The sequence below is a fragment of the Mixophyes fleayi genome, chromosome 3 (genome assembly GCF_038048845.1).
Source record: "Mixophyes fleayi isolate aMixFle1 chromosome 3, aMixFle1.hap1, whole genome shotgun sequence".
In the NCBI taxonomy this organism is placed as follows: Eukaryota; Metazoa; Chordata; class Amphibia; order Anura; family Limnodynastidae; genus Mixophyes; species Mixophyes fleayi.
This window is the reverse complement of record NC_134404.1, coordinates 1,380,213-1,393,723: the sequence shown is the minus strand read 5'-3', so window position 1 is coordinate 1,393,723 and position 13,511 is coordinate 1,380,213. Positions and strand designations below refer to the sequence as shown.

At 35.4% G+C, this 13,511-nt stretch overlaps 1 protein-coding gene across 1 annotated transcript in view; it reads left to right on the top strand.

Moving 5' to 3' along the window:
• Positions 1 to 13,511, top strand: part of LOC142143291 (scavenger receptor cysteine-rich domain-containing group B protein-like) — a 46,013-nt gene continuing 32,502 nt past the window's right edge. Inside the window, exons 1-2 of the mRNA XM_075201008.1 lie at positions 1 to 80; positions 8,917 to 9,116. Of these exons, the coding sequence (XP_075057109.1) occupies positions 78 to 80; positions 8,917 to 9,116 (203 nt within the window). The 5' untranslated portion in view covers positions 1 to 77. The remainder of the gene's footprint in view (positions 81 to 8,916; positions 9,117 to 13,511) is intronic.

Below are 13,511 nucleotides of genomic sequence, written 5' to 3'. Positions count from 1 at the left end.
GTGTGGGCAGTAGGGCTGTATGATGCCTAGGACACAGTCTGTGTGTATGTACCTGAGACAGCTGGTGTTATACCCTGATGGTAATAACTATATATATATATATCCTATTATACCCTGATGGTAATAACTATATATATATATATCCTATTATACCCTGATGGTAATAACTATATATATATATATCCTATTATACCCTGATGGTAATAACTATATATATATATATATATATATATCCTATTATACCCTGATGGTAATAACTATATATATATCCTATTATACACTGATGGTAATAACTATATATATATATATATATATATATATATATATATATATATATATCCTATTATACCCTGATGATAATAACTATATATATATATATATATATATATATATATATATATATATATATCCTATTATACCCTGATGATAATAACTATATATATATCCTATTATACCCTGATGGTAATAACTATATATATATATATCCTATTATACCCTGATGGTAATAACTATATATATATCCTATTATACCCTGATGGTAATAACTATATATATATCCTATTATACCCTGATGGTAATAACTATATATATATCCTATTATACCCTGATGGTAATAACTATATATATATCCTATTATACCCTGATGGTAATAATAACTATATATCCTATTATACCCTGATGGTAATAACTATATATATCCTATTATACCCTGATGGTAATAACTATATATATCCTATTATACCCTGATGGTAATAACTATATATATATCCTATTATACCCTGATGGTAATAACTATATATATCCTATTATACCCTGATGGTAATAACTATATATCCTATTATACCCTGATGGTAATAACTATATATCCCATTATACCCTGATGGTAATAACTATATATATCCTATTATACCCTGATGGTAATAACTATATATCCTATTATACCCTGATGGTAATAACTATATATCCCATTATACCCTGATGGTAATAACTATATATATCCTATTATACCCTGATGGTAATAACTATATATCCTATTATACCCTGATGGTAATAACTATATATCCTATTATACCCTGATGGTAATAACTATATATATCCTATTATACCCTGATGGTAATAACTATATATATCCTATTATACCCTGATGGTAATAACTATATATATCCTATTATACCCTGATGGTAATAACTATATATATATCCTATTATACCCTGATGGTAATAACTATATATATATCCTATTATACCCTGATGGTAATAACTATATATCCTATTATACCCTGATGGTAATAACTATATATCCTATTATACCCTGATGGTAATAACTATATATCCTATTATACCCTGATGGTAATAACTATATATATCCTATTATACCCTGATGGTAATAACTATATATCCTATTATACCCTGATGGTAATAACTATATATATATCCTATTATACCCTGATGGTAATAACTATATATCCTATTATACCCTGATGGTAATAACTATATATCCTATTATACCCTGATGGTAATAACTATATATATCCTATTATACCCTGATGGTAATAACTATATGCCCTATTATACCCTGATGGTAATAACTATATATATATATATCCTATTATACCCTGATGGTAATAACTATATATATATCCTATTATACCCTGATGGTAATAACTATATATATATCCTATTATACCCTGATGGTAATAACTATATATCCTATTATACCCTGATGGTAATAACTATATATATATATCCTATTATACCCTGATGGTAATAACTATATATATATATATCCTATTATACCCTGATGGTAATAACTATATATCCTATTATACCCTGATGGTAATAACTATATATATATCCTATTATACCCTGATGGTAATAACTATATATATATCCTATTATACCCTGATGGTAATAACTATATATATCCTATTATACCCTGATGGTAATAACTATATATCCTATTATACCCTGATGGTAATAACTATATATCCTATTATACCCTGATGGTAATAACTATATATAAATCCTATTATACCCTGATGGTAATAACTATATATATATCCTATTATACCCTGATGGTAATAACTATATATATATCCTATTATACCCTGATGGTAATAACTATATATATATCCTATTATACCCTGATGGTAATAACTATATATCCTATTATACCCTGATGGTAATAACTATATATATATATCCTATTATACCCTGATGGTAATAACTATATATATATCCTATTATACCCTGATGGTAATAACTATATATATATATCCTATTATACCCTGATGGTAATAACTATATATCCTATTATACCCTGATGGTAATAACTATATATCCTATTATACCCTGATGGTAATAACTATATATATCCTATTATACCCTGATGGTAATAACTATATGCCCTATTATACCCTGATGGTAATAACTATATATATATATCCTATTATACCCTGATGGTAATAACTATATATATATCCTATTATACCCTGATGGTAATAACTATATATATATCCTATTATACCCTGATGGTAATAACTATATATATATATCCTATTATACCCTGATGGTAATAACTATATATCCTATTATACCCTGATGGTAATAACTATATATATATCCTATTATACCCTGATGGTAATAACTATATATATATCCTATTATACCCTGATGGTAATAACTATATATATCCTATTATACCCTGATGGTAATAACTATATATCCTATTATACCCTGATGGTAATAACTATATATAAATCCTATTATACCCTGATGGTAATAACTATATATATATCCTATTATACCCTGATGGTAATAACTATATATATATCCTATTATACCCTGATGGTAATAACTATATATATATCCTATTATACCCTGATGGTAATAACTATATATCCTATTATACCCTGATGGTAATAACTATATATATATATCCTATTATACTCTGATGGTAATAACTATATATATATCCTATTATACCCTGATGGTAATAACTATATATATATATCCTATTATACCCTGATGGTAATAACTATATATCCTATTATACCCTGATGGTAATAACTATATATATATATCCTATTATACCCTGATGGTAATAACTATATATCCTATTATACCCTGATGGTAATAACTATATATATCCTATTATACCCTGATGGTAATAACTATATATCCTATTATACCCTGATGGTAATAACTATATATATCCTATTATACCCTTATGGTAATAACTATATATCCTATTATACCCTGATGGTAATAACTATATATCCTATTATACCCTGATGGTAATAACTATATATATCCTATTATACCCTGATGGTAACAACTATATATCCTATTATACCCTGATGGTAATAACTATATATATCCTATTATACCCTGATGGTAATAACTATATATATCCTATTATACCCTGATGGTAATAACTATATATCCTATTATACCCTGATGGTAATAACTATATATCCTATTATACCCTGATGGTAATAACTATATATATATCCTATTATACCCTGATGGTAAAAACTATATATCCTATTATACCCTGATGGTAATAACTATATATCCTATTATACACTGATGGTAATAACTAGATATATATCCTATTATACCCTGATGGTAATAACTATATATCCTATTATACCCTGATGGTAATAACTATATATATCCTATTATACCCTGATGATAATAACTATATATATATATCCTATTATACCCTGATGGTAATAACTATATATATATCCTATTATACCCTGATGGTAATAACTATATATCCTATTATACCCTGATGGTAATAACTATATATAAATCCTATTATACCCTGATGGTAATAACTATATATCCTATTATACCCTGATGGTAATAACTATATATATATCCTATTATACCCTGATGGTAATAACTATATATATATCCTATTATACCCTGATGGTAATAACTATATATCATATTATACCCTGATGGTAATAACTATATATATATATATCCTATTATACCCTGATGGTAATAACTATATATATATCCTATTATACCCTGATGGTAATAACTATATATATCCTATTATACCCTGATGGTAATAACTATATATATATCCTATTATACCCTGATGGTAATAACTATATATATATATATCCTATTATACCCTGATGGTAATAACTATATATATATCCTATTATACCCTGATGGTAATAACTATATATCATATTATACCCTGATGGTAATAACTATATATATATATCCTATTATACCCTGATGGTAATAACTATATATATATCCTATTATACCCTGATGGTAATAACTATATATATCCTATTATACCCTGATGGTAATAACTATATATCCTATTATACCCTGATGGTAATAACTATATATCCTATTATACCCTGATGGTAATAACTATATATATATCCTATTATACCCTGATGGTAATAACTATATATCATATTATACCCTGATGGTAATAACTATATATATATATCCTATTATACCCTGATGGTAATAACTATATATATATCCTATTATACCCTGATGGTAATAACTATATATATCCTATTATACCCTGATGGTAATAACTATATATATCCTATTATACCCTGATGGTAATAACTATATATATCCTATTATACCCTGATGGTAATAACTATATATATCCTATTATACCATGATGGTAATAACTATATATCCTATTATACACTGATGGTAATAACTATATATCCTATTATACCCTGATGGTAATAACTATATATATCCTATTATACCCTGATGGTAATAACTATATATATATCCTATTATACCCTGATGGTAATAACTATATATATCCTATTATACACTGATGGTAATAACTATATATCCTATTATACACTGATGGTAATAACTATATATCCTATTATACCCTGATGGTAATAACTATATATATCCTATTATACACTGATGGTAATAACTATATATCCTATTATACCCTGATGGTAATAACTATATATCCTATTATACACTGATGGTAATAACTATATATCCTATTATACCCTGATGGTAATAACTATATATATCCTATTATACCCTGATGGTAATAACTATATATCCTATTATACACTGATGGTAATAACTATATATATATATCCTATTATACCCTGATGGTAATAACTATATATATCCTATTATACACTGATGGTTATAACTATGTATCCTATTATACCCTGATGGTAATAACTATATATCCTATTATACACTGATGGTAATAACTATATATCCTATTATACCCTGATGGTAATAACTATATATATCCTATTATACACTGATGGTAATAACTATATATCCTATTATACCCTGATGGTAATAACTATATATCCTATTATACCCTGATGGTAATAACTATATATCCTATTATACACTGATGGTAATAACTATATATATATATCCTATTATACCCTGATGGTAATAACTATATATATCCTATTATACACTGATGGTTATAACTATGTATCCTATTATACCCTGATGGTAATAACTATATATCCTTTTATACACTGATGGTAATAACTATATATCCTATTATACCCTGATGGTAATAACTATATATATCCTATTATACCCTGATGGTAATAACTATATGTATCCTATTATACACTGATGGTAATAACTATATATCCTATTATACCCTGATGGTAATAACTATATATCCTATTATACACTGATGGTAATAACTATATATCCTATTATACCCTGATGGTAATAACTATATATCCCATTATACACTGATGGTAATAACTATATATATCCTATTATACCCTGATGGTAATAACTATATATATATCCTATTATACCCTGATGGTAATAACTATATATATATCCTATTATACCCTGATGGTAATAACTATATATCCTATTATACCCTGATGGTAATAAGTATATATCCTATTATACACTGATGGTAATAAGTATATATCCTATTATACCCTGATGGTAATAACTATATATCCTATTATACACTGATGGTAATAAGTATATATCCTATTATACCCTGATGGTAATAACTATATATCCTATTATACCCTGATGGTAATAACTATATATCCTATTATACCCTGATGGTAATAACTATATATCCTATTATACACTGATGGTAATAAGTATATATCCTATTATACCCTGATGGTAATAACTATATATCCTATTATACACTGATGGTAATAACTATATATCCTATTATACACTGATGGTAATAACTATATATCCTATTATACACTGATGGTAATAACTATATATCCTATTATACACTGATGGTAATAACTATATATATCCTATTATACCCTGATGGTAATAACTATATATCCTATTATACCCTGATGGTAATAACTATATATCCTATTATACCCTGATGGTAATAACTATATATATATCCTATTATACCCTGATGGTAATAACTATATATCCTATTATACCCTGATGGTAATAACTATATATATATCCTATTATACCCTGATGGTAATAACTATATATCCTATTATACCCTGATGGTAATAACTATATATCCTATTATACCCTGATGGTAATAACTATATATCCTATTATACCCTGATGGTAATAACTATATATCCTATTATACACTGATGGTAATAACTATATATCCTATTATACACTGATGGTAATAACTATATATCCTATTATACACTGATGGTAATAACTATATATCCTATTATACATTGATGGTAATAACGATATATATCCTAGTATACCCTGATGGTAATAACTATATATCCTATTAAACACTGACCAGGTCATAAGGTGTCAATCAGGATATTCCCAGTCTGTGATTGGTCAGTGCTCCCTATAAAGTAATCCAGGTCATATTATACCACACAGTAGTGTCCCCAGGTCATATTATACCACACAGTAGTGTCCCCAGCTCATATTATACCACACAGTAGTGTCCTCAGGTCATATTATACCACACAGTAGTGTCCTCAGGTCATATTATACCACACAGTAGTGTCCTCAGGTCATATTATACCACACAGTAGTGTCCTCAGGTCATATTATACCACACAGCAGTGTCCTCAGGTCGTACTATACCACACAGTAGTGTCCTCAGGTCATATTATACCACACAGTAGTGTCCTCAGGTCATATTATACCACACAGTAATGTCCTCAGGTCATATTATACCACACAGTAGTGTCCTCAGGTCATATTATACCACACAGTAGTGTCCTCAGGTCATATTATACCACACAGTAGTGTCCTCAGGTCATATTATACCACACAGTAGTGTCCTCAGGTCATATTATACCACACAGTAGTGTCCTCAGGTCATATTATACCACACAGCAGTGTCCTCAGGTCATATTATACCACACAGTAGTGTCCTCAGGTCATATTATACCACACAGTAGTGTCCTCAGGTCATATTATACCACACAGTAGTGTCCTCAGGTCATATTATACCACACAGTAATGTCCTCAGGTCATATTATACCACACAGCAGTGTCCTCAGGTCATCTTATACCACACAGTAGTGTCCTCAGGTCATATTATACCACACAGCAGTGTCCTCAGGTCATATTATACCACACAGCAGTGTCCCCAGCTCATCTTATACCACACAGCAGTGTCCTCAGGTCATATTATACCACACAGCAGTGTCCTCAGGTCATATTATACCACACAGTAATGTCCCCAGCTCATCTTATACCACACAGCAGTGTCCTGAGGTCATATTATACCACACAGCAGTGTCCTCAGGTCATATTATACCACACAGCAGTGTCCTCAGGTCATATTATACCACACAGTAGTGTCCTCAGGTCATATTATACCACACAGTAATGTCCTCAGGTCATATTATACCACACAGTAGTGTCCTCAGGTCATATTATACCACACAGTAGTGTCCTCAGGTCATATTATACCACACAGTAGTGTCCTCAGGTCATATTATACCACACAGTAGTGTCCTCAGGTCATATTATACCACACAGTAGTGTCCTCAGGTCATATTATACCGCACAGCAGTGTCCTCAGGTCATATTATACCGCACAGCAGTGTCCTCAGGTCATATTATACCACACAGTGGTGTCCTCAGGTTATATTATACCACACAGTAGTGTCCTCAGGTCATATTATACCACACAGTAGTGTCCTCAGGTCATATTATACCACACAGTAGTGTCCTCAGGTCATATTATACCACACAGTAGTGTCCTCAGGTCATATTATACCACACAGTAGTGTCCTCATGTCATATTATACCACACAGCAGTGTCCTCAGGTCATATTATACCACACAGTAATGTCCTCAGGTCATATTATACCACACAGCAGTGTCCTCAGGTCATATTATACCACACAGTAGTGTCCTCAGGTCATATTATACCACACAGTAGTGTCCTCATGTCATATTATACCACACAGCAGTGTCCTCAGGTCATATTATACCACACAGTGGTGTCCTCAGGTTATATTATACCACACAGTAGTGTCCTCAGGTCATATTATACCACACAGTAGTGTCCTCAGGTCATATTATACCACACAGTAGTGTCCTCAGGTCATATTATATACCACACAGTAGTGTCCTCATGTCATATTATACCACACAGTGGTGTCCTCAGGTGATATTATACCACACAGTAGTGTCCTCAGGTCATATTATACCACACAGCAGTGTCCTCAGGTCATATTATACCACACAGCAGTGTCCTCAGGTCATATTATACCACACAGTAATGTCCTCAGGTCATATTATACCACACAGCAGTGTCCTCAGGTCATATTATACCACACAGCAGTGTCCTCAGGTCATATTATACCACACAGTGGTGCCACTGCCTTTTAAACCATGTTAATAAAACATATGTGGGCAGCTCTGTTTTCATATGTGCGACTCACCAGCGTCTCAACATCTTCAGTTCCGCAGTGGAAGACGGGAGGAGCTGCGGCGTATGTGGTGCAGATCCATTTCTGCAACAATGGGCTGCTTGACTGACGCAGCTCCAGCGTGCCAGAGGAAAGCGATCCGCGTGGCATGTCTGTCACCCGCCTGCCAAGGGTTAGAATATACCATACTTGCCTACGCTCCTGGATGGTCTGTGGGACTCCCGAATTTCAGGTATCTCTCCCAGACGTCACCCACTTCCTGGAGTCAGTGGTGGGACGGAAGCCTCAATGACACGATTTGTGGTGATTTGCGTCACCCTGCCCCTTTGTGGTGAAAAGACACAATTGCGTCATCACGTTGCAGAGACAGGGAAAGAAATGACACAATTTGGTGTCTCACAGAGATGAGCATACAATACTTGGTATAACACTATGATGGATATATAGCAGTTATTATTATCTTGTACGATACTACGGAGAAATGGTCCGTAGTATCGTACAGGGGGCATACGTTAAAATACTACATAACAGGACAATACACAGTAACAAGATGTAGCATGTGCTAGGCATGGTATAGCCTCTCGCTATAACTAGTGGAAAGAGGTGGGGGGCAGAATAGGGGGCAGAACCCACCCACTTCACTCAGAAGCCCTGGATGTGTCGATTTGCCACAAATCTCGTATTTTGCCTCCCCGGAGCTCTATGATGCTCTCACACTGGCATCTTGGGCGTTAGAAAGTTATCAAGTATGAGTTGAGCTTGTGCCCAGGAGGATGAGCGTAGGATCAAGGACCAGAGCCGCTGATTGAGGATAGGCGATAAGTCCCATGTGCTTGTGGCATAGGTCATGAAGGAGGACACGGGGAAGAGGGTCCTGATCCTGAGAGCTTACAATCTAGATAATGACACACACCGATCAGCCACAACATTACAAGCACTGACAAGTGAAGGGAATAACACTGATTACCTGGTACACCGGCACCTGACAAGGGGTGGGATATATTAGGCAGCAAGTGATCAGTCAGTTCTTGAAGTTGATGTGTTGGAAGAAGGATAAATGGGTAAGCGTAAGGTTCTGAGCAAATTTGACAAGAGCCAAACTGTGATTGCTAGATGGACGGGGTCAGAGCATCTCCAAAACAGCCGGTCTTGTGGGGTTCCCGTTATGCGGTGGTTAGTAGTTACCAAAAGTGGTACAAGAAAGGACAACCGGTGAACCCGCGACAGGGTCATGGTGGCCCAAGGTTCATTGATGTGCGTGGGGAATGAAGGCGCCCGTCTGGTCCAAAAGCGCCTGCAAAGGGCAAGTGAGCACAAGAATTGGACCATGGAGCAATGGAAGAAGATGGCTTGGTCTGATGAATCACGTTTTCATGTGGATGGCTGGGTACATGTGCTTTGTTTACCTGGGGAAGAGATGGCACCAGGATGCACCATGGGAAGAAGGCAACCGGCAGAGGCTGTGTGATGTTCTGCTGGGGAACCTTGGGTCCTGGCATTCATGTGGATGTTACTATGACACGTACCACCGACCTAAATATTGCTGCAGACCAAATACACCCCTTCATGGCAGCGGTATTCCCTGATGGCAGTGACCTTTCAGCAGGATAATGCGTCCTGTCACACTGCAGAAATTGTTCCCGTAATGGTTTGATGAACATAACAAAGAGATCAAAGTGTTGACTTAGCTCCAAATTCCCCAGATCTCAATCTGATCGAGCATCTGTGGGATGAGCTGGAAGAACAAGTCCGAGCCATGGAGGCCCCAACTCACACCTTACAGGGCTTAAAGGATCTGCTGCTAACGTCTTGGTGCCAGATACCACAGGACACCTCAGAGGTCTTGTGGAGTCCATGCCCCCACGGGTCAGAGCTGTTTTGGTGGCATGATGGGGAACTCCACAATATTAGACAGGTGGTTTTAAACTTGTGGCTGATCGGTGTAAAATATATAGATATTTATATTGTGACAGAAGCACTGGGAAAGTGGTAAATGGGAGACACATACGCCCAAGTGTCTATAATCTGTGCTTTTAATCCCCAGGGAGAATGTGTATGTTTGGAAAGCACGTTTCTAGGTGCTAGTAATAAGCTGGGCCGTTCCCTCAGTCTCTCACTACCTGGGGAACAGGTCAGGTGCCTGCTGACAGACACTGACATTTGTTAGCAGTAAGTGCTGTTATTTTGTGTGTGTGGGACACTAGGTCCTTCCCTTTAGAGCAGGAGCTCCTTGGGGTATTATAAGATGGACATGCTAGGACTTTTGTCTATGTTTATTTTTGGAGCTCCTGGATGAAACCAGCTGCGGCTACTTGTACCGCGGCACTGGACTGGTGGGATACTGTCTGGATGATGTATAGGAAGTGCTGTCATTTACCCCAGGAAACGGCTCCCCTAACCCTATCTTGTGACACATGGTGCAGAATGCCAGCATTGCACTTTAATTGAAGCAATATAAAATCTGTGCAAAATTTAAAGTGACAGACACCCAGTCTTTGGAAAAGACTGTTATATGGAAAAATATTATGAACCCTAATATGGCTCATCATCAGTTGATTAAGGACGCTGCCTTCCCCCTGCACCCGGGGTAGCATGTAGGATATAATGAAGACGTTGCTACAGGCTACGAGTCAGCAGGCAGCTACCACATCTCAGCGGGAAGCAACTGGCGTACAGTAGCTGGCCATGGAGGAGGCCCAGAGGCAACAGCACCAAGACCGCCAAGTCCTGAAAGAGGTGGTACAGTCTCTCGTTGCCTTGTTTGGGAACTACCCAGAGGATACAACAGGCTCCAGCTTGACACAAGCTGTCATCTTCTTATTACTAGGACTGTTCTAGTGGAAAATATTGCTGAGCAGTGGAATGAACTGAAACATCCAGAGGCCAAAGGCTCTGAACCTGGAGAATGACCAGTTATGTCAAGACGGTTCCAGCCACATATGAGATGTGATAAAAATGTGATCAGATGTTTTAGATGTAATGACTTAGACGCCCATAACCTGCTGCTGGTTCACTGGTTCTCCTTCCTTGGACCACTGTTGGTAGGTACTAACCACTGCACAAGACCGGCCGGTTTGGAGATGCTCTGACCCAGTCCTCTAGTCATCACAACTTGGTCCTTGTCAAAGTCGCTCAGATACTTAAGCTTTTTCCTGCTTCCAACACTTCAACTTCAAGAACTGACTGTTCACTTGCTGCCTAATATATCCCACCCCTGACAGGTGCCATTAATCAGTGTTATTCACGTCACTTGTTGTGGCTGATCGATGTATATATATGAGCGATACGTGTATCCAGGATAATGATCATTTTCTCCATCTAGAAAAGATGTAGATTCTGGTAGCCAGAGTGGTCTTATCCATATATTAATATTTTTAGTATTTTAAAATGAATTAACCATACTTGCCAACTCTCTCGGAATGTCCGGGAGACTCCCACATTTTGCGAGAGTCTCACGAACTCCCGGGAGAGTGTGGCAATCTCCCGGATCTGCCCACTAGGAAGGGCCCACTTTCTAGTGAAGTGGGCAGAATTAGGTCCCAAACTCCGCGATTCCCGGTGTCAAATGACGTTTGGCCCCGCCCCCCGCTGTCAAATGACGCCCACCTCCCCCGCAGGCTCCCGGATACCAACATTGTAAAGTTGGTAAGTATGGAATTAACATTGTTTTGCTCTGAATTGTAAATATGAATTTTAATTCTAAAGTTTAATCCACCACCATTTGTATAGAATTTCAGGCCATGCAGTATCTTTGGAAACATTGTGGACTTATTTCTGGGATGAAGAAGTTCTGGAGTGTAATAAGTGCCCTGTTTTGGGGGTTTCTGGGCAGTGGTGCTACCAGACTCAGATTTCCTCCACTCTGAAGATCTGAAGATTGTAATTCCTGCAAACCTTACCGAAATATTTTATATCACCCCCCAGAAAGTCCTTCATGAGATGGGTTCTAGTTCTCTCTTGTGGGTGTTTCACCCATCGAGTCTGTGAGATAATATAACCTAAGCAGGTCAATGACTTCAGAAGGACACGGATTATGGAGATCATGTGTTTGGTGAACTTCACCCTTGTGTGGACTCTGTATCTACACAGTAACTGTGTGTCCTTATGACTGTATCTGTAGAACATTCACTACCCGCAACTATTCACGATATACGACCATTGTGTGTGTGAAAGGTGTATCCCATTTTATGTATCTTATATATATATATGAGGTTATAAACATAAGATTAATCAGTTTGCCAGTTATTAATAAAATGGTTAAAACATCCCCCTCTCCCTCTAGGGCATCTAGAATGACCAATGACAGTTGTAAAGATTTTTTTGTAGATTCATTAAATCACTCATTAGAATTTGATGATTAAGATTCTTATATAATATAAACATTTTGGAAGAAAAACATTTTGTAACATTTATTGCTGAGATTGTATAATCTCCATTTATCTAACAACTGTTTTAATTTTGACTTATTTATAAATTGAGTTATATGGATGGCAGGGTGCCACCGTGGTTAGCATTGCTCCCTTACAGCGCTGGCACAAGGATTAGGGGCCTGATTCATTAAGGATCTTAACTAAAGAAACTTCTTATTTCAGTCTCCTGGACAAAACCATGTTACAATGTAAGTGGC